This window comes from Amblyraja radiata, chromosome 7 (genome assembly GCF_010909765.2).
Source record: "Amblyraja radiata isolate CabotCenter1 chromosome 7, sAmbRad1.1.pri, whole genome shotgun sequence".
Taxonomy (NCBI): Eukaryota; Metazoa; Chordata; class Chondrichthyes; order Rajiformes; family Rajidae; genus Amblyraja; species Amblyraja radiata.
This window is the reverse complement of record NC_045962.1, coordinates 35,376,619-35,398,981: the sequence shown is the minus strand read 5'-3', so window position 1 is coordinate 35,398,981 and position 22,363 is coordinate 35,376,619. Positions and strand designations below refer to the sequence as shown.

At 44.8% G+C, this 22,363-nt stretch overlaps 1 protein-coding gene across 2 annotated transcripts in view; it reads left to right on the top strand.

Moving 5' to 3' along the window:
- The window catches only part of LOC116975274 (dipeptidyl peptidase 4-like), a 63,683-nt gene that overhangs the window by 37,636 nt on the left and 3,684 nt on the right, over positions 1 to 22,363 (top strand). For both annotated transcript variants that reach the window (XM_033024157.1, XM_033024158.1), the window contains exons 12-25: positions 67 to 111; positions 2,187 to 2,291; positions 2,613 to 2,683; positions 3,713 to 3,766; positions 6,563 to 6,687; positions 6,772 to 6,819; positions 8,364 to 8,462; positions 10,660 to 10,729; positions 11,521 to 11,715; positions 12,713 to 12,767; positions 17,291 to 17,390; positions 20,186 to 20,250; positions 21,513 to 21,585; positions 21,898 to 21,971. In XM_033024157.1, coding sequence (XP_032880048.1) covers positions 67 to 111; positions 2,187 to 2,291; positions 2,613 to 2,683; positions 3,713 to 3,766; positions 6,563 to 6,687; positions 6,772 to 6,819; positions 8,364 to 8,462; positions 10,660 to 10,729; positions 11,521 to 11,715; positions 12,713 to 12,767; positions 17,291 to 17,390; positions 20,186 to 20,250; positions 21,513 to 21,585; positions 21,898 to 21,971 — 1,179 coding nt within the window. The remainder of the gene's footprint in view (positions 1 to 66; positions 112 to 2,186; positions 2,292 to 2,612; positions 2,684 to 3,712; positions 3,767 to 6,562; positions 6,688 to 6,771; positions 6,820 to 8,363; positions 8,463 to 10,659; positions 10,730 to 11,520; positions 11,716 to 12,712; positions 12,768 to 17,290; positions 17,391 to 20,185; positions 20,251 to 21,512; positions 21,586 to 21,897; positions 21,972 to 22,363) is intronic.

The window sequence follows — 22,363 nt, the reverse complement described above, 5'->3', positions numbered from 1 at the left end:
GTGTCTAACATTTTTCTATGCGCAGGTAGTCTAAATATTTTTTTAATCTGAATATTTATTCTTTAGGAGCAACAGTTTGCTGAGAAAAGTACAACGGGATGGATTGGTGCGGTATGATGGTCTTAGTTAAATGACTTCTCTGCAAATTAGTGTATTGAACATTCCATGCCTGCATTCTTTTCTCAAGAGTATTTAATTGTCTTTAGTTTAGAGATACAGCGCGGAAACAGGGTCTTTGGCCCACTGACTCCGTGCTAACCAGCGATCACCCCGTACACTAGCACCATTCTACACACTTGGGGGCAATTTACAATTCTTACCGAAGCCAATTAACCTACAAACCCATTTGGAGCGCGGGAGGAAACTGGAGCACCTGGAGTACACCCAAGCGGTCACTAGGGGAACATACAAACCGTGCAGACAGCAGCAGTAGTCAGGATCAAATCTGGTCATTGGCGCTGTGAGGTAGCAACTTTATCGCTGCGCCACCGTGTCGCCCCCTACTGAAAATTAAACAGAATGTTTTCATTCCAGTAGGATAACAGGCATGTAAACACAGTACTCGGAGATAGCATAGTCATACAGCACAGAGACGGGCCATTCGGCCCAACTTGCCCATGCCAACTAAGATGCCCCATCTATGCTAGTCTCACCTGACTGTGTTTGGTCCACATCTCTCTAAACCTTTCCTATCCATGTACCTATCCAAATGTATTTTAAATGTTGTTATCATACCTGCCTCAACTATGTCCTTTGGCTGCTCGTTGTGGAAAAGGTTTTTCCTCTGGGTTCTACTAAATCCCCTCTCAGTTTAAACCCATGACCTCTGGTTCTTGATTCCCCTTCCCCTCTCCTCTTTATACTTTCCCTCTCTGCAGGGTCTTGACTGGAAACGGCCAAATTCACCTTCCTCCACAGATACTGCTGGCCCTGTTGAGTTTTTCCAGCAGTTTGCAACTCCAGGATCAATCAACTGCAGTCTCCTGTGTGTTTCTTCTTTTTGACTTGAGTCTGGTTGTTGTAAATTTCTGGCCCGTGAACACCAGATGCAGCAGGGATGGTTTGCATACTTTGTGCAGGATGCCATTGAAGCATTGTTTCAAGTGCAGACATAGCATGGATATATATAGCCCTCTTTGGGATGGGATCTACAGCTAAACTCAAGGGTACATGGGAGGTTCCTGACTAGCGGGCTGTAGGCTTTGTAGACGCTGCGTGGAAACAGGCCCCTGTGCCCACCAAATCTGCGCTGACCACTGATCACCCTGTAGACTAACACTATTTTGCACTCCAGGGACAATTTACAGAAGCCAATTAACCTACCAACCCGCATATCTTTTGAGTGTTGGAAGAAATTGGAACATGCGGAAGAAACCCACGCGGTCACAGGGAGAACAGAGAAACTCCGTACAGACAGCACCCGAGATCAGGATTGAACCCAAATCTCTGGTGGTGTCACTGAGCTGCCTAAAATCCTTGTAGTCCTCTAGAAATCTAGAGGCCATTGTTTACCATCTAAAGATCCAAGTTTAAATCCCGCCATATGGGGCTGGAAGATTGAAATTCAGTTGGTAACAATGTAGTTTTAATAATGATAGTCACAAAACTACTAGACTGTCTTAAAGTTTCATTTGGTTTACCAATGTTCTTTATAAAACATTCAGCTAAAGCACTCTTGAGGTGATAGAGCTGCTTCCTCACAGCGTCAGAGACCCGGGTTCAATCCTGACCTTGGGTACTCTCTGTTTGGAGTTTGCACGTTCTCCCTGTAACTGTGCGCATTTTCCTCTGGTTTCTTCCCACATCCCAAAGACGTGCAGGTTTTGTAGGTTAATTAACCATCTGTAAATTGCCCCTTGAGTGTAGGGAGTGAATGGGAAATTGGGATAACGTGGAACTAGTGTGAATGGGTGAACAATGGTTGGTGTGGACTGTTTCAATGCTGTATCTCTCTATGACAGTGTAAATTTCTCAACTATGCGCCAAACACGGGCAGGTGGGACTAAAGTAGATAGGACATCTTAGTGGACATGGTCAGGTTGGACCGAAGGGCCTGTCTCCGTGCTGTATGACTCTGACTTCAAATTTACTTACTTTCTGAGCAGTCAATGTGATTTACATTGTTTTACTCTTGAATATACCTCGTAGAATACCAATATTTCAGATTTTTGTTTTATTGTTTGCAGTTCCACCCTTCAGATCCATTCTTTACACGTGATGGTACGAGTTTCTTCAAAGTGTTGAGTGATGTTAGCGGATATAAACATATTCACAAGGTGGCAGGAAATCCGGTATGTAAACAAAGAGCATTTTATTTCAATCTTTTTAAACCTTTTCTAAATAATAATAATAATGGATGGGATTTATATAGCGCCTTTCTAATACTCAAGGCGCTTTACATCGCATTATTCATTCACTCCTCAGTCACACTCGGTGGAGGTAAGCTACTTCTGTAGCCACAGCTGCCCTGGGGCAGACTGACGGAAGCGTGGCTGCCATTCTGCGCCTACGGCCCCTCCGACCACCACCAATCACTCACACACATTCACACACATTCACACACATTCTAAACTGATATGCAAATTAACGAGCTTTAATTCTTTTCTTTTAAGCTGAAATCAACACCAGTGACCAAAGGAAAATGGGAAGTGATCCAAATATTGTATCTGACAGACTCCACACTGTAAGTACATGGGAAATTAAACAAGAATACTTAGCTTAGTTTAGCGAAACAACACAGAAACATGCCCTTCGGCCCAATGAGTCTGCGCCGACCAGCGATCACCCCGTACACGCTAGAGACAATTTACCATTCTTACCAAAGCCAATTAACCTACAAACCTACTTGTGTTTGGAGTGTGGGAGGAAACCAGAGCACCCTGAGAAAACCCACACGGACACAGGTAGAACGTACAAACTCCCTACAAACGGCACCCATAGTCAGGATCGAACCCGGGTCTCTGACGCTGTAAGATAGCAACTCTACCACTGCGCCACCGTGCCACTCCTAATCTCTTACTAGATCTTTACTAAAACTAAATTATCTCTTACTAGAATTCTAAACACCTTGTTCAAATATTGGTCTCGGTTTGTTCACAAACTCAGTTGTGAAGCTGAAAGTCTATGTTTGGGTCATAGAACTACCCAGCATGGAAACGGGCCTATTGGCCCAAGGTGGCCCATCTAAGCTAGATCCATTTGTCTGTAACTGGCCCGCATCCCTCTAAACCGTTCCCATCCATGTACCTGTCCAAATGTGGGGGTGTGGGTGGTGATGGAGGCAGATACAATAGTGGGATTTAAGGCTACAAAATACACAAGGTTATGTAGGGATATGGATTATGTGTAATCGATGAGATGGTCTTGGCATCGTGTTCAGCCCAGACATTGTGGGCTGAAGGACCTATTCTTTAGCTTAGTTTAGAGAACTGGATCCATGCCAGCCAGCAATCACCCGTATATTAGTTCTAACTTTATACTTTTAGGAGCACTCAGATAAAAGCCACGTGGTCTTGGTAGAATGTACAAACTCCGTACAGCCAGGCACCCATGGTTAGGATTGGCTGGGTGTCGGGCACTGTGAGGCAGCATCTCAACCACTGCACACTGTGCTGTTTTGGTGCTGTACTATTCTATGTTCTACACAAATTGCTAATGGGCGTTTTTCATTTGTTATAGCCTAATATGCCCTGTGCCTTTGCTTGCCTTGCAGATACTACATCAGCAACGAATACAAGGGCTATCCTGGACAAAGAAATGTTTATAAGTGAGTGATATGGAGAATTGGCAACTGAGTCCTGTGGTGTGTGCTGGAAATCACTATGCGATCAGCTTTTATAGGGCTCCTCGTCAATTAAATTAAATCTAACTTAAGTATATGTATGTATGTGTGTGTGGATATATGTCCAGTTTCTTCCCACACTCCAAAGATGTACAGGTTTGTAGGCTAATTGGCCACAGTAAAATTGTAAATTATCCCCAGTGTGTCGGGTAGTGTTGGTGTTCGGAGATTACTAGTCGGCACAGACTCGGTGGGCAGAAGGGCCTGTTTTAACGCTGCATCACTAAAACTGTATAATTATTCCATGAATTACAAAATTAGGGGGTTAAAATTATGTAGTTTGACTAATGTGCGTTCATAAGTTTAAGGAGGGGAAAGATTTAATAGGAACCTGAGGGGGATCTTTTACACTCAGAGGGTGTTGGGTGTATGGAACAAGCTGTCAGAGGAGGTAGTTGAGGCACGTACTATAGCAACATTTAAAAGACAAAAGAAGGGTCCCAACCCTAAACATTACCCATCCTTTTTCACTCCAGAGATGCTGAAGTTGAGCTGACTTCAATCCTGTTAAGTTACTCCAGCACTTTGTGTCTACCGTTAACGGTACATGGATAGGAGTAGCGGGGGAATAAGCTGAAAAAGAGAAGTGGGGACGGGTCAAAGACCAGCAAGTGATAGGTGGATACAGGTGAGGGGGAGGGGGGGGGGAGAGACTGGCAGATGGATGGAGTAAGTGACAAAGGCTGGAGGTGAACAGGAGACAAAAGGGTGTCAGATAAGGAGAGCTGAGGAGGAGTGAAATGGAAAGCTGGAGGGAGGGATATGGGTGGGAGGGGGAGGAAGGATAGTGGGGGGGAGGGGTGTATAAATGAGAAATGTGGGACTGATGGGGAAATTAGCATATGGAGGGGTGGAAAGGAGCAGAGTGACTGGGATGGTGGGGGAAGGGCTGGTGATGGAGGCAGATGCGTTAGTGGTGCTTTTAAATAGGCACAAGGATATGCAGGGAATGGAGGATATGGATCACGTGCAGGCAGCACTTGGACAGTGTGGGCCAAAGGCCTGTTTCTTAGCTGTACTGTTCTATGTTCTAAATGGATGCGTTGGGGGTGCAAGGGTACGGGAGAGGGGGTAGGGAAGTATTGGAATAAATTGGGGCTCTGTGGGAGGGGTAGGGGTGGGGACACAGGAAAGAGAGAGAGGATAAGAAGGTTATTGCTTAAAATGGAAGAATTCAATGTTCATGCCATGCCAATCACCCCGCACACTAACACTATCCTACACACTAGGGAAAATGTAAAGGACCGAATTTGCCTCCTAATCTCTACGTCTTCAGAATGTGGGAGGAAACTGGGGAAAACCCACGTGGTCACGGGGAGAACATGCAAATTCCATACAGACAGTACCTGTAGTCAAGATCGAACCCTGGCCTGTGGCACTGTGGGGCAGCAGCTCTACCACAGCGCCACCATGCCACCCATAAGCTACCCAAGCGGAATACGAGATGATAGTTCCTACAGTTTGTGGCCTCTCTCTTGCAATGGAGGTGGCCAGGGCTATAAGAGAGATTGTGTTCACTCGCCGTCCATACCCATCCAGTCTTCTTTGTTTAAAGTTTGTCATTCTCTGGGTTCTGAATCATCAGATATCATTTATTCTCACATGTACCGAGGTACGGTGAAAAGCTTTTGTTGTATGCTAACCAGTCAGCAGAAAGACAATACATGATTACAATTGAGCCATCCGTAATGTACTGATACATGATAAAGGGAAAAACGTGAATGACATTTAGTGCAAGGTTAATTCCCGATTAAAGATAGTCTAAGGGTCTCCAATGAGGTAGATGGGAGGTCAGGACCACTCTCTCGTTGGTGAGAGGATGGTTCAGTTGCCTGATAATAGCTTGGAGGAAACTGTCCCTGAATCTGGAGGTGTGCATTTTCATATTTCTGTACCTCTTGCCTGATGGGAGAGGGGAGAAGAGGAAGTGACTGGGGTGAGACTGGTCCTTGATTATGCTGGAGACTATTCCTTACTCTCTACTCCCGGGTTCAAGTTATAACAAATACAAGAAGAGTCTGAAGAAGATGCTGACCTGAAACAAACATCACTTTTCCATATTCTCCACAGATGCTGCCTGACCCGCTGAGTTACTCCAGCACTTTGAGTTCTTTTGTAAACTAGCATCTGTGGTTCCTTGTTTCTTCTCAAAAAGGACACCTTCTTTCACAGTCATTCCCCAATAAACCTGAATGAAGTCCTGGGTGGCACCGTGGCACAGCAGTAGAGTTCTCTCCTCACGGCGCCAGAGATCCGGGTTTGATCCTGACTATGGGTGCTGTATGTACGGAGTTTGCATATTCTCCCTGTAACAGTGTGGGTTTTCTCCAGGTGCTTGGTTTTCTCAAACACTGCAATGAGGTACAAATTTGTAGGCTGATTGGCTTCAGTAAAAATTATAAATTGTCACTAATGTGTAGGATAGTGCTAGTGTACGGGGTGATCACTGGTTGGCATACACTCGGTGGGCCGAAAGGCCCTTTTCCATGCTGTATCTCTAAAGTCTAACATCACCTTTCCATGTTCTCCAGAGATAGAGATGCTGCCAGACCCGTTGAGTTACTCCAGCACTTTGTGTCATTTTGTAAACCGGCATCTGCAGTTCCTTGTTTATACGTAAAAAGGACACGTAAACTCATTTCACAGCCATTCCTCAATAAACCTGGGTGAAGTCCATTTCAGTCTGGTACATGGTTTATTTGTATTTTATTTTACACACAGAGTTAACATTGGAGCAGATAGCCAGAATCCACAGTGTATTACCTGTGAACTGATGACAGAGCGTTGCCAGTACTACTCCGCCTACTTTAGCACAAATGGAAAATATTATTTGCTGTCTTGTTACGGTAAGCGAAACACGGATAATAATTGTTTAAAACAGGACGCTGCTAGCTAACATGGACTTAATATCCACCCTTTATTCTATACAGGACCTGGTGTTCCTACCTTTGGAATTTACAATGCTTCCGATGATACAGGTGATCACAAATATAATAGTTTGTATAATGAATGGCGTGCTGTTGAAGATGGATTATTAGTGGGTCTTGCTATGGGAATACAGATACATATTGGTCAACCACAATCATAAACAATTAAGAAGTAGAAACAAAGAACTGCTTTGTTTGGTTTACACCAAATAATGAATGAATTAATGAATGAACAAGTTTATTGGCCAAATATTCACATACAAGGAATTTGCCTTGGGGCTCCGCCCACAAGTGACAACATGACATACAGTGACAGTTACAATTACGAATGACACATAAAACACTAAACATTAATAATAAAACACCATTGATCAAACATGTGAATTAAATAATACCAGACGCAAAGGGCTGGAGTAACTCAACAGTTCAGGCAGCATCTCTGGACGAAAAGGAGAAGTGACGTTTCGGGTCAGGACCCTTCTCTGGAGCATTAAAGGTTGAGGTGAGACCTGATAGAATTATGAAGAAGGGTCCCGACCCAAAACGTTACCCATCCCTTCTCTCCAGAGATGCTGCCTGTTAACCCAGCATTTTTCTGCCTATCATGAATAATTAAGAGTTGATCAACAGAGGGATCTTGTGGTCCAAGTCCATAGCACCCTGAAGGTAACGACGCAAGTAGATAGAATGGTAAAGAAGGTGTATGGAATGCTTGCCTTCATCACTCAGGGCATTGAGGCATGTCACGTTGCAGCTTTATGGTACTTTTGTCAGGACTCATTTGGAGTATTACGTGCAGTTCAGGTCGCCCCATTACAGGACGGATGTGGAGACCTTGGAGAGGGTGCAGAGGAGGTTTACTAGAATACTGTGTAGGGAGGAGCTACAGATGTTGGTTTAAACTAAAGACAGACACAAAAAGTTGGAGTAACTCAGGCAGCATCTCTGGAGAAAAGGAATGGTGATGTTTTGCGTCGAGACCCTTCAGACTGAGAGTCAGGGGAAAGGAGAAGGAGAGATACAGATGGTGTTCAAGAAGGAACTGCAGATGCTGGAAGATCGAAGGTACACAAAAATGCTGGAGAAACTCAGCGGGTGCAGCAGCATCTAAGGAGATACAGATGGTACTTGGGACAAATGAATGTAAGATATACAAAAGGCAATGATAATCAAGGAAAGGTGGAGCCCACAATGGTCCATTGTTGGTTGTGGGATAGATGATAACGAGTTATACAGACAGTGGAACTCAACAGGACGACAGTGAAACTAGTACAATGACTAGGGTGGGGGAGGGACGGGGAGAGGGGAGATGCAAGAGTTACTTGAAGTTGAAGAAATCAATATTCATACTGCTGGGTGGTAAGCTGAAATATGAGGTGCTGTTCCTCCAATTTACATTTGGCCTCACTCTGACAATGGAGGAGACCCAGGACAGAAAGGTCAGTGTGGGAATGAGAGTTAAAGTTTGCTCAGTCAGCCTCGGCCTAAGTGATCTTCCGGTTGCCAAACACTAACTCCCCTTCCCATTCCCATACTGACCTTTCTATCATCATATTGGATCTTTGCGGAAACTAAAGATATTATTTTGCTTCAAGTGATATCAATTCTCGAAGACAATAAAGATTTGGAAGAAAACCTGAAGAATATTCAAATGCCAACAAAAATTCTCAAGTCTTTACCATTAGATGGAACAAGTAAGTTAACGAATTTCAATTATTATGCAGAAAAGACTGATGGATTGCTAACATTTTAATGTTGTACTAAATAAAAGTTATTCCATAGTGGTGATGAAAATAGAATGTATAATTAAGCCTTTTTGTTAATTAACAGCCCACAGACTATAGATATTATTAGTCTCTGGTGCTGTAAGGCAGCAACTCTACCGCTGCGCCACTGTGCCGCCCTCGGTGGTGACATAGGTGTTGTTGGCATTTAGCCCATATCCTTCTAAACCTCTCTTATCCATGTACCTGCCTAAATGATTCTTAAACATTGTGAAAGTACCTGCCTCAACTACCACCTCTGGCAGCTTGTTCCATACAGCTATGTGTAATGTCGCCATGTCGCCCCTCGGGTTCCTAGTATATCTCTCCCCCCCCCCCCTCCTGCCTCCCCCTCACCTATGTGCTCTGGTTCTTGATCCCACTACCCTGGATAGAAGACACTGCATTTACCCTATCTATTCCTCTTATGATCTTATACACCTTCTATAAGATCTCATCCGCCTGAGCTCCAAGGAATGGTCCTAGCCTGCCCAACCTCTCATAGAAACATAGAAACATAGAAACTTAGAAAATAGGTGCAGGAGTAGGCCATTCGGCCTTTCGAGCCTGCATCACCATATGATCATGGCTGATCATCCAACTCAGTATCCTGTACCTGCTTTCTCTCCATACCCCCTGATCCCTTTAGCCACAAGGGCCACATCTAACTCCCTCTTAAATATAGCCAATTAACTGGCCTCAACTACATTCTGTGGCAGAGAATTCCAGAGATTCACCACTCTCTGTGTAAAAAATGTTCTTCTCATCTCAGTCCTAAAAGATTTCCCCTTTATCCTTAAACTGTGACCCCTTGTTCTGGACTTCCCCAACATCGGGAACAATCTTCCTGCATCTAGCCTGTCCAACCCCTTAAGAATTTTGTACGTTTCTATAAGATCCCCCCTCAATCTTCTAAATTCTAGCGAGTACAAGCTGAGTCTATCCAGTCTTTCTTCATATGAAAGTCCTGACATCCCAGGAATCAGTCTGGTGAACCTTCTCTGTACTCTCTCTATGTCAAGAATGTATTTTCTCAGATTAGGAGACCAAAACTGTACGCAATACTCCAGGCGTGGTCTCACCAAGACCCTGTACAACTGCAGTAGAACCTCCCTGCTCCTATACTCAATTCCTTTTGCTATGAATGCTAACATACCATTTGCTTTCTTTACTGCCTGCTGCACCTGCATGCCTACTTTCAATGACTGGTGTACCATGACACCCAGGTCTCGTTGCATCTCCCCTTTTCCTAATCGGCCACCTGAATGGTGGCCGATTATCTCAGATAGAGTGCCATATAGCTCAGGCCCTCTAGTCCTGACAATATTCTTGTGAGTCTTTTCTGCATTCTTTCCAGCTTAACAAGTTTTTTTATTTAACAGGGTGACCAAAACTGAACACAATGTGGCCTTGCCAATGTCTTGTACAATCTGTGAATGACATATTAGAATTATCTTTCAACATAAGGGTGGTGCAGTGGTAGAATTGCTGCCTTACAGCATCAGAGATCCAGGTTCAATCCTGACTATGGGCGCTTGTCTGTACAGTGTTCGTACGTTCTCGCCGTGATTGCGTGGGTTTTCCCTCCGGTTTCTTCCCATGCTCAAAAGATGTGCGGGTTTGTAGTTTAATTGGCTTCAGTAAAAATTGTAAATTGTCCCTAGTGTGTAGGATAATGTTAATGTACAGGGATGGCTGGTCGGCGTGGAATCAGTAGGCCGAAGGGCCTGTTTCCCTGCTGCATCTCTCAACTAAACTTTACAGTACTTAAAGTAAATCTAATCGAAAAGGAAAATGTAACAAACAATGAAAGTGGCAAAATGGTATTTGTTCCTGATCTACTAATAAAGACAGCTTGATAAAAAGCCATCTCACACACTTCTGCAGAGCTTTATTTGAACGTTGGTTAATCTTTAATATGTGCATTGAATGCACTGTAAAGATCTACAAATAAAAGGTCTATGTGTACTCAGTGGGAAGTGCCTTATCTATCATCAATATTTGCTTAAAAGTCAGATAAGTGAAAAAAACAAAGTGGCAGGATGTTATCCTTGTCATGTCCCTAGACAAATTTTGCTTCGTGTTAATGACAACTGTGTTAAGTGCTACTAATTGAAATATTTTTCAGATTATTGGTATCAAATGATACTTCCACCGCATTTTGATGAGACAAAGAAATATCCACTGCTCATCGATGTGTAAGTGAGATCCTGAAAGCTGCTTTAACCTAAAAACATTATCCAAATTATACCAGTGGCAACTGGAATCTTCCATGGAAAAAACACAAAATGCTGAAGTAACTCACCGGGTCTGGAGCACATGGATGGGTGATGTTTCAGATAGGGACATTGATGGAGTGGTTGGGCTGAATTTGTCACCTATCCAAATTATCCCAACCCCAATTGTCAACTATCCATGTTCTCCAGAGATGCTACTTGACTTGCTGAGTTACTCCAGTATTTTGTGTCTTTTTCTAGTAAACTAGCATCTGCAGATCTTTGTTTCTATATTCTATGGACTGTATCTTTGGTTGTCATTTGATTTAGTTTAGTTTATTGTCACGTATACCAAGGTACAGTGCGTGCTATCCAGTCAAAGAAAATACTATAAATGATTACAATCAAGCCGTCCACAGTGCACGGATAAAGGGTACAACATTTAGTGCATGATAAAATCCAATTCAAGTGATTTAGGGCAGACAGTGGCACAGCAGTAAACTTGCTGGCTTATAGTACCGGAGACCCGTGTTTGATCCTGACTATGGGTGCTGTCTGTATGAAGTTTGTATGTTCTCCCTGTGACCACATGGGATTCAACCGGGTGCTCTAGCTTGCTCCCACACTCCAAAGTGTGGGGTTGTAGGTTAATAGGCCTCTAAATTGTCCCTGGTGTGTAGGATAGAACTAGTGTATGGGTGATCGGTGGGCTGAAGGGCCTGTTTCCACGCCGTATCACTAAAGTAAAATTGCTGCCGTATTATTTCTTGCAGATACGGAGGCCCAAACAGTCAGAAAGCTGACGCCCGTTTCTCCATCGGCTGGGCTACCTACCTTGCCAGTACAGAAGGGATCATAGTTGCCAGCTTTGACGGAAGAGGCAGTGGTTATCAAGGAGACAAAATAATGCACGCAATATATCGAAGATTAGGCACTTATGAAGTTGAAGACCAAATCAGAGCAACAAGGTGCGTAACCACTCGGAGTTTATAATGCTGTGTATTAGTTTAGTTTATTGTTGTCACATGTACCGAGGTACAGTGAAAATCTTTTGTTTGTGTGCTAACCAGCCGTCCACAGTGCATAGATGCAGGATAATTAGTTATAGAGTCATACAGCATGGAAACAGGCCCTTCAGCCCAACTTGCCTAGTTATGCCCCATCTACATTAGTCCCACCTACCTGTATTTGTCTCGCATCCCTCTAAACCTATCCTATCCAGCTACTTGTCTAAATGTTTCTTGAACATTGTTATAGTACCTGCCTCAATTACTTCTTCCAGCAGCTCATTCCATACACCTATCACCCTTGTGTCAAAACAAAAGTTGTCTCTCTGGTTCCTATTAAATATTTCCGCTCATAAACCTATGTCCTGTAAATCTTGATTTCCCTAATCGGGGTAAAAGAGTGCATTTGCCCTACATGTTCCTCTCATGAGCCTTTTATCCCGAGTAGGGGAATCAAAAATATTACAGCAGAATTTTACTCTAATTATATTTTGCTGCCTTTAATCTAACCTGTTATTTGAAGAATAAAATCACGAGGGGAATAGATAGGGTGAATGCACAGAGCTTTTTATCCTGGGTAGGAGAATCAATAACCAGAGGAGATAGGTTTAAGTTGAGAGGAACCTGATGGACAACTTTTTCACACCAAAGGTGGTGTGTATATGAAATGAGCTCCAAAGGAACTATCACATGTAAAAAACACGTGGACAGGTACAAGGATAGGAAATGTTTAGAGAGGTATGAGCCAAATGCAGGCAGATGGGTCTAGCGTAGTAGATGAGATTTCATGGTCGGCATGTGCAAATTGGGCCGAAGAGCCTGATTCCATGCTGTATGACTCTGTGACTATGGCATTACACGAGTTTAAAGTATTTAAAATATTGATTTTGAACCAAGCATGTCTCAGTTGACTAACTTAAATGCTCAATAAAATTAAGCAATATTTGTTATTTTACAGGAAATTCATAGAAATGGGATTCATCGATGAGACCAGAATAGCAATTTGGGGATGGGTAAGTGTGCAAATTATTTCTAGTACATATATGATTTTCTTGTATGTACTTTGTGTACTTTTGTATTATGCTGTTGAAAAATGAATAACGCATGTTTGCAGTGCTACTAATTCAGTAGTACACCAGGTTAGTTAAGAGAAATGAATTGAACACGACAGCACACAAAGCATTATCCTCATTGTCACTAAAGTTCATTACCACTTATCGACCATCCCATATTACCTCTGAAATAAAAGGGTTGCTAGATTATTTCAGAGGGGAGATTAGGATGATTCTGGAACATTTTACCTGGTGCAATGCAAACATATTCCCTTCCCTAAAACTCATGAGTGGATCAGGTAAAGTTCTATACCGAAGATACACAAAAAGCTGGAGTAATTCAGTGGGACAGGCAGCATCTCTGGAGAGAAGGAATGGGTGACGTTTTGGGTTGAGACCATTCTTCAGACTTCAAAGTTCTATGTTAAACAAGTTACATCATCATTACCATAGCTGGATTTTTATTCAAAATTACATTTTATTAGTTGTGTGAATATATCTTTGCCAGCTCTCGTGGTGGAAATGCCTACAGAATAAATAATGATAGATTATTTGATATAGGGAGCATGGCTTTGATATTGAGATGTTGGTGAGATCATGTTTGGAGGACTGTGTTCACTTTTGGTCACCCTGCTGTAGGAATGATGTCTGAAAAGAATGGAGTAGGAATGAGCTAGAAAGAATGCAGAGAAGATATGCGAGGATGTTGCCAGGCCTCGTGGGTCCGAGCTGTCGGAAGAGGTTGGGCTGGCTTGGACTTTATTCCTTGGAGCGCAGGAGGCTGAGGGCTGATCTTACAGAGGTGTAGAAGATCAAGAGGGGAATCACACAGAGTGGAGGATTTATAGAACGACCTGCCCGAGGAGGTAGTTGAGGCAGGTTCTATAACAATTAAGGCCACCAGCATAATCAAGGATCAGTCCCACCCCGGTCACTCCCTCTTCTCCCCTTATCCATCAGGCAAGAGGTACAAAAGTGTGAAAACGCATACCTCCAGATTCAGGGACCGAGTCTGTTATTAGGCAACGGAACCATCTTATCAACAACTGGAGAGCAATCCTGACCTACCATCTACCTCTTTAGAGACCCTCAGACTCCGAGAAAAGATGGCGGCGCGCACAGTCGCAGCGGCTTGGAGCTCTCCCTCTAGTTGCCGGTTTTTAGTGTTTTTCGTGTTTTTTTTAACGTTTACTTTCTGCACTGTGAGCCTTTCCCTTCAAATGGGAACAAACATAACTTATAACCGACTGCACATCTTGAATATTCGGAGTACAACCTACATTCCACCCCCTCCACCTGCTATAGTGGAGGAGCTGCTCCGCACAGCGGTGCCTGCCTGGATAACGAGCCGAAGCAGCAAGTGGGGCAGACGGGGACGGAGACGGGAGAGACGGGAGAGGAAGCAAAAGCGGGGCAAGCGGGCCGGCATCCACGTTAGGCTGAGGAGCTCACCGGACCGACCAGCTTTGCCCAGCCTGTTTATAGCGAACGCCCAGTCCATTGTCAACAAGATCGATGAACTCAGACTGAGGCTTCACTCAAACAGGATAAGTAGCTGTGCTTTCTTCTTCACCGAAACCTGGCTGAATCCGAACATCCCTGATGCTGCTATTGAGCTAGCAGGCCGGACTGTTTATCGAGCAGACCGAACAGCTGACTCCGGTAAGGATAAAGGCGGTGGTGTGTGCAAATATGTGTGTAACTCATGGTGCACCACCACTGACATTGTTGAGACTTTTTGCTCCCCGGACTTAGAGTTTATTACAGTGAAATGCAGACCGTTTTATCTGCCAAGGGAGTTTACAATGGTGTTCCTCACTGCTGTTTACATACCACCGCAAGCTAACGCTAAACTAGCACTGGCTAGTCTGCATGATGCTATCCACCAGCTGAAAAACAACCACCCAGACGGCGTGTTTTTAATAGCAGGAGACTTCAATCACGCCAAGCTGAAGACTGTAATGCCAACATTTCACCAGTTTATTGATTTTCCGACCAGAGGAAATAATATCTTGGACCAGGTCTACTGCAACATTGCCAAGAGCTACAAAGCGTCCCCCTGTCCCCATCTTGGCCGATCCGATCACATCAGTCTGTACTTAACACCTGCATACAGACCCCTCATTGCAAGGACAAAGCCAACAGTTCGCACCATCATGGTCTGGCCAGAAGGAGCCATGGACAGGCTACAGAACTGCTTTGAGTACACTGATTGGGACATCTTTAAACAGGCTGCCACTCACAACAACCACACAGACCTCAACACCTACGCCTCATCAGTATTGGATTACATCACCTTCTGTATGAACAGTGTCACCACACAGAGGACAATACTGACACTCCCCAACCATAAGCCATGGATGAATGGCACTGTAACTGGTCTGCTGAAGGCCCGGGATGCAGCTTTCCACTCAGGTGATGCAGAGGCCTACAGAACAGCAAGGTCCAGTCTGAGGAAGGGCATCAGGGAAGCAAAGCACCGCTACACGAAGCGTATCGAGGAGCATTTTAACAGCTCAGACTCTCGACGCGTGTGGCAGGGCATCAGAACCATCACCGGCTACAACAGCTCCACACACGCACAAAGCTCATCCCTCCCTGACGACCTGAACTGTTTTTTTGCCAGGTTTGATTGCGCCGACAGCAGTGACAACATACGGGCACAGCAGGGACCCTCACCACCGGTGCTGACTCTGAGCCCCCACGACGTGAGACGGACCCTGCAGCACATCAACCCCAACAAGGCCACCGGACCTGACGGAGTACCAGGACGGGTTCTGAAGCACTGCGCAGGGGAGCTGACTGCGGTGCTCACGGACCTGTTTAACACCTCCCTGCTGCAGGCCTCCGTCCCCACATGCCTCAAGACAGCCACAATCATCCCTGTGCCAAAACAATCAGCCATCAGGTCCCTCAACGACTATCGGCCAGTGGCGCTGACACCGGTGGTGATGAAGTGCTTCGAACGTCTGGCACTGGGACACTTGAAGAACAGCATCCCCCCCTCCTTAGACCACCACCAATTTGCCTATAGGGCAAACAGGTCGACGGAGGACGCAGTGTCACTGGCCCTCCACTCCACCCTGACACACCTTGACCAGCGGGACAGTTATGTGCGGATGCTATTCATAGATTATAGCTCCGCCTTTAACACCATCCCCCCCCATAAACTAGTCACTAAGCTGGACCACCTGGGCCTCAACACACACCTGAGCAGCTGGGTCCTGGACTTTCTCACCGGCCGACCACAGACTGTGCGCATGGGGAGGCAGGTCTCCTCCAGCATCACCCTGAACATCGGTGCACCACAGGGCTGTGTGTTGAGCCCATTCCTCTTCTCCCTCTACACTCTTGACTGCAAACCCACCCACGAGGCCAACACCATATTAAAGTTTGCAGATGACACCATCGTGGTAGGCAGGATCACGAGTAACAACGAGGCCGCCTACAGGACAGAGGTAGAGAACCTGGTGAGCTGGAGCCGTGAGAACAACCTGATCCTCAACGCAGCAAAAACAAAGGAGATGATCCTGGACTTCAGGAGGAGACCGAAGACCTTCGTCCATCAGCCCATCACCATTAATGGCGAGACAGTGGAGGCTGTGCAGAACATCAGGTACCTCGGGGTCAACATCAGCCACGACCTGACCTGGACCTTCAACATCACGGCGACGGCCAAGAAAGGACTTCAAAGGCTTCACTTCCTGAGGTGCTTGAAGAGGGCACATCTCCCACAACAGCTGCTGGTGAGCTTCTACAGGTCAGCCATCGAGTCAGTTCTTACATACTGCATCACAGTATGGTACTCTGGCTGCACCGCAGAGAACAGGAAAGCTCTCCAACGCGTCATCAAGACTGCTGAGAGGATCACTGGCACCCAGCTCCCCAGTCTGGAGGACATCTACCGGACCCGCTGCATCCGGAGGGTCAAGGGCATCATTAGAGACAGCACACACCCTGGACACTGTCTCTTCACCCTCCTGCCCTCAGGAAGACGATACAGGACACTGAGCGCCCGCACGACAAGACTGAAAAACAGCTTCTACCATAGAGCTGTGACACTACTGAACTCTATCCCCCTCCCACACTGATTCCCCCCCCTCTCACACACCCACCCATACTCCTGTATGTTTATAGTCTAAATTTTTAATAGTTCTGTTTTTAAACGTATTTTTATACTCATATTCCTGTGCAGCTGGAGGACTGCTCCAACAAAATTTTGTTGTCTCGTACAATGACAATAAAGATTATTATTATTATTATTTAACCGAATTTTACTGGATTTGATCTTACACAAAACGTTATTCCCTTTATCCTGCATCTGTACATTGTGGACGGCATGATTGTAATCATGTGTAATCTTTCCGCTGACCGGTTAGCACGCAACAAAATGGATTTCACTGTAGCTTGTTACACATGACGATTATTTAAACTGAACAGTGCATGATAATTGAAAGTAACTTGTTGCTTTCCATTCATTTTAGTCTTATGGAGGCTATGTCACATCGATGGTACTTGGAGCAGGCTCCAGAGTTTTCAAGTGTGGTATTGCTGTTGCTCCGGTGTCCAACTGGACATATTATGGTAAGTTCTAATTAATATACCATCATATTTTTATGGACAATGGATATAGATTAATACAGCACGCCAATCGGCCCTTCGGCCCACCTTGCCCACGACGACCAAGATACCCCATTCCCCAGTGGCCGCATTTGGCCCTTATCCTCTCCTATCCACGTACCTCTACTAATGTCTTTTACATGTTTAAATTGTCAGACAGTTTCTCCTCTGGCAGCCCATTCCCTATGATCATCACCCTTTGTATGGAAAAAGTTGCTCCTCGGATTCCTATTAAATCTTTCCCCTCACCTTAAACACATGTCCTCTGGTTCTTGGTTCTCCTAGACTCTGCACATTCACCCTATCTATTCCCCTAATTCGCCAATTTGTTTTTTAGTTTTCACTTCTCATTGGCATAAAGGCTAGGCTATCTTTGTGCCTTCTACCATATCTATTCTCCTCATGATTTTATACACCTCTAAGTACACTCCTCAGCATCCTGCGCTCCAAGGAATAAAGTCCTAGCCTGCTCAACCTCACCCTGTAGCTCAGGCCCTCAAGTTCTGGCAACATCCACATATACATAACTTAAAGATTAACTCTTTGTGTCCTATGTCTTTGGTGGAGACATGTTTGGTGTTTAATTTCGTGTGTTATTGAAATTGAATTGAAATAATTTAATTGCCACACAATCAAGGTCGGTGGTATTTGGGTTGCCAACAGCGGTACAATAATAAAGAACACAACCACATTAAAATTTTACACAAACATCCACCACAGCATTCATCACTGTGGTGGAAGGCACAGAGCTTGGCCAGTCCTCCTCCATTTTCCCCCGTGGTCGGGACCTCCACCCTCCACAGCCGTTGCTGCGGGCGTCCAGATGGTAAGGGACAAAGTCAAAGTCAAGGTGAGTCCAGGATCGGCTCTTCCCAACCAGAGACCGCGGCTTCAGGCTGGTGTAGGCCGCAGGCCGGCGGTCAAAGTTTTAAAGTGCCTGCCGTGCCGCAGCCGGAAGCACCGCAGTCTGCAGGGCCGGCGGTCGAAGCTCCCCTCCTGGGGTGATGTTAAGTCCATACCGCGCCCGCGGTAGAAGATGGCCGCGGGCCGGCGGTGGAAGCTTCTTCCACCCGGGTCCCCAACGTGAGATCCCGGGCTGTAGACGCCGCACCAGCTGGAGTTCTGCAGACCGCTGCTTCAGGCTGCCGGCTGCCGCGGGCCAGCGTAACGGAGCGCTCCCCTCCAACGAGGTCTCACCCGCTCCGCGCTGAGAGTCCACGCTGTGCCCGCCGCTGAAGCTCCGGGCGCGTCTCCGAGAAAGTCGGCGCCGATCCATGCTGTTAGGCCACGGGGGAGGCGGCCTGAAAAAGTCGCCTCTCCATGGAAGAGGCGGCCGAAACGGTTTCCCCCTTACCCCCCCACACCACCCCCCACACATAACACACAAAGAAACATTAAAAACACACTTTTAAACATACTAAAAAAATAAAAAAAGTTGAAAAAAAGACGGACACGCTGCCGACAGGCGCTGCCAGTGCAGCGCCCCCTACCAATGAACTGGTTATAGTGAGCATCTGAACTAAGCAAAGGGAAAGATACAAAATACAGAATATGATTGTTATTCCCTTTAATGTCTCTCTAGACTGTGAACTTTGCTGTCTGGTTAGCACGCAACAAAAGCTTTTCACTGTACCTTGGTACACTTGACAATAAATTAAACTAAATATGGATGAATTTAGTCAAGATTTTACATAATAAAGATTCATTATTCAACATAAGTAAAATGACCTATGGGCCAAATGCAAACATGTTAGACTGGCCCAATATGCCAACTTGGTCGGCATGGATAAGGTGGGCCAAAGGGCCTGCTTCCACACTGTATACAGAGAGTGGTGAATCTCTGCCACAGAAGGTAGTTGGGGCCAGTTCATTGGCTATATTTAAGAGGGAGTTAGATGTGGCTAAAGGGATCAGGGGGTATGGAGAGAAGGCAGGTACAGGATACTGAGTTGGATGATCAGCCATGATCATATTGAATGGCGGTGCAGGCTCGAAGGACCGAATGGCCTACTCCTGCACCTATTTTCTATGTTTCTATGTTTCTATGTATAGTTCTAACTCTATATGCCCAGTTTAATTCTGCATCAATATTAATCTTTAACTTCTCAGTGTTCTTGTTTGTTCTTAGAGCAGCAAAGAATAATTCAACTAAATGGAAATATCTCCCACAATACTTAAAAGAATGCATGTTTAAACCATATTTAGCATATTTCTAAGACTAAATCCGAGCAGAGCGTTTTGTTTAACAGGAGAATCAGGAGAAACTTCAGAGTGGTTTATGGGCGGCACAGTGGCCCGGGTTTGCTCCTGACCACGGGGTGCAGTCTGTGAGGAGTTTGCACGTTCTCCCTGTGACCGCGTGGGTTTCCTCCAGGTGCTCTGGTTTCCTCCCACATACCAAAGACGGGTTTGTAGGGAGTGGATGGGAATCTGGGATAAGATGAAACTAGTGTGAACAGATGCTCGATGGTTAGTATGGACTCAGTGGGCTGAAGGGCCTATTTCCATGCTGTATCTCGAAATCTCTAAACTAAACTAACCAACACACACTCAATATGAAAATTGAAAAATGTAACAATTCACACATCCAAAATCAATACTTTTGGAAGAGTTGTTCGAGTATATTCCTTAAGAGTTATTTAACTTAAATTCACTGTGTTTCAAATGTTACCATAAGTCCATATGTCATAGGAGCAGAATTAGGCCATTCAGCCCATTTAGTCTACTCCACCATTCAATCATGGCTGATTTATCTACAGATTCTATCTACACCGAGCGTTACATGGGCTATCCTACGAAAGAGGACAACCTTCAGTTCTACAAGGTAAGGTCTCGTCATTTTTAAGATTTCAGTCACACTGTGGCAATTTTAACCTAATTTGATGGTCTGGGATTGAGTTGTGTCCCCCAGCCAATGTTACTATTTATTGAAAAAAGACACAAGGTGCTGGAGTAACTGAGCGGGTCAGGCAGCATCTCAGGAGAAGATGGATAGAGTTCCGACATAGGATTAGTGTGAGTGGGTGATCGGTGGTCGGCATGGACTCTGTGGGCCGAAGGACCTGTTTCTATGCTGTTTCTCTAAACTAATTCAAAACTTTTCTACTTTACTGCAGGATTTGAAGAACTGCTTCTCAAATATTTAAAACATAAATAAACAATGCTAGAAACACACGGTGGGTTAGGCAGCATCTGTGGAGAGAGAAACAGCATTAACATTTAGATCAAAGATCATCAATCGGAAGTGGAGAGAACAGAAAGTGAGTTTATTTTAAGTGACAGAAGGGTGATGGAGACACGGGGACTGCAGATGCTGGAATCTTAAGCAAACTCGGTGGGCCACAGAGCCTGTTTCCATGTTGTATCTCCAAACTAAACAAATCGAGACCTTCTAAAATATATCCATACCACTATCGAAAACATCCATGTTCTCCAGAGATGCTGCCTAACCTGCTGAGCTACTCCAGCATTATGTGGCCTTTTTTGTATTAACCAGCATCTGCAGTTCCTTGTTTCTACATATTGAAAGGTAAATGGGGAGAAGGCAGGAGAATGGGTTTGAGAGGGAAAGATAGATCAGCCATGATTGGAATGGTGGAGTCGACTGGAAGGGCCGAATGGTCTAATTCCACCTCATGAACTTGTGAAAACTGTCAAGTCTCGCTGACTTTTCATAAATCATAGATCACTACTTCCAAAGCTACAGCCATCTCTACATTAAATAGAATTTATCAGTCTGAGGAAGGGTCCCGACCTGAAATGTCATTGATCCATTGCATCTATAGACACTGCCTGACCCACGGAGTTCCTCCAGCACTTTGTGCCTGAATTGTGTCTTAACCGGCATCTGCAATTCTCTGTGTAGGAAGGAACTGCAGATGCTGGTTTAAACTGAAGATTGACACAAAAAGATGGAGTAACTCAGTGGGTGAGACAACTTCTCTGGAGAAAAGGAATAGGTGACGTTCGGGTGGAGACCCTTCTTGTGCTTCTTCTATTCCTTTTCTCTGGAGAACACTGCCTGACCTGTTTGTGTTCACCTGCACTTATTTGCTTCCATGGATAACCTTTTGAATTGCTTTCCAGAATTCTACAGTGATGGAAAGAGCTGAAAAATTCAGATTGGTTGATTACCTCCTGATTCATGGAACAGCAGATGGTGAGGTTGAGAGATACTCGATCATTCAGTGGCTTAAGTAAATCATACCTATATTTAAACTGCTGATCGTAGACCTATCTGCGAACCAAACACTGCATTAGCAATAATACTTCATTATGGAGCATTAGACATTCTATTTAACATCTGAGTAATTTTCTAGACATGTATACAGAACGCATATTTGTACAGTTTAATGCGTTATAATGCTCGCCGAAAGATGTCAATATGTCATTTGGAATTATCACTTTGTTTGCCTTAGCACAATACATCGCGCAAAGTGGAATATCATCTCACTAATACACTCTCTTTCAGATAATGTCCATTTCCAACAATCAGCACACATTTCGGAAGCTCTTGTTGATAAAGAAGTGGATTTCCAAGCCATGGTACGTTGAGGCACTGCAGTTTATAAAACGCTACGTGACTTCAAAGGAAATTTCCCTGAAAATTATTTCTATTAAACCATCCATTTTTACCCGAACGATGCCTGGATTAGAGGTGTTTAGCTACTGGAAGAGGTCATGCAGACGTGAATGGTTTTCTCTGGGAGATCTGAAAGAAGTGTGTAAAATTATAAGAGACATAGATAGGGTGTAGAAGACCCTATTATCCCTGGGAGAAAAATGTCAAATACTAAAGGGCATAGCTTTAAGTTAAGAGGAGCAAAGTTTAAAGGAGATGTGCGGGGCAAGTTTTTTTTTTACACAAAGGGAGGTGGGTGCCTGGAATGTGCTGCCAGGGATGGAGGCTGATACGACAGTGGTGTTTAGGAGACTTT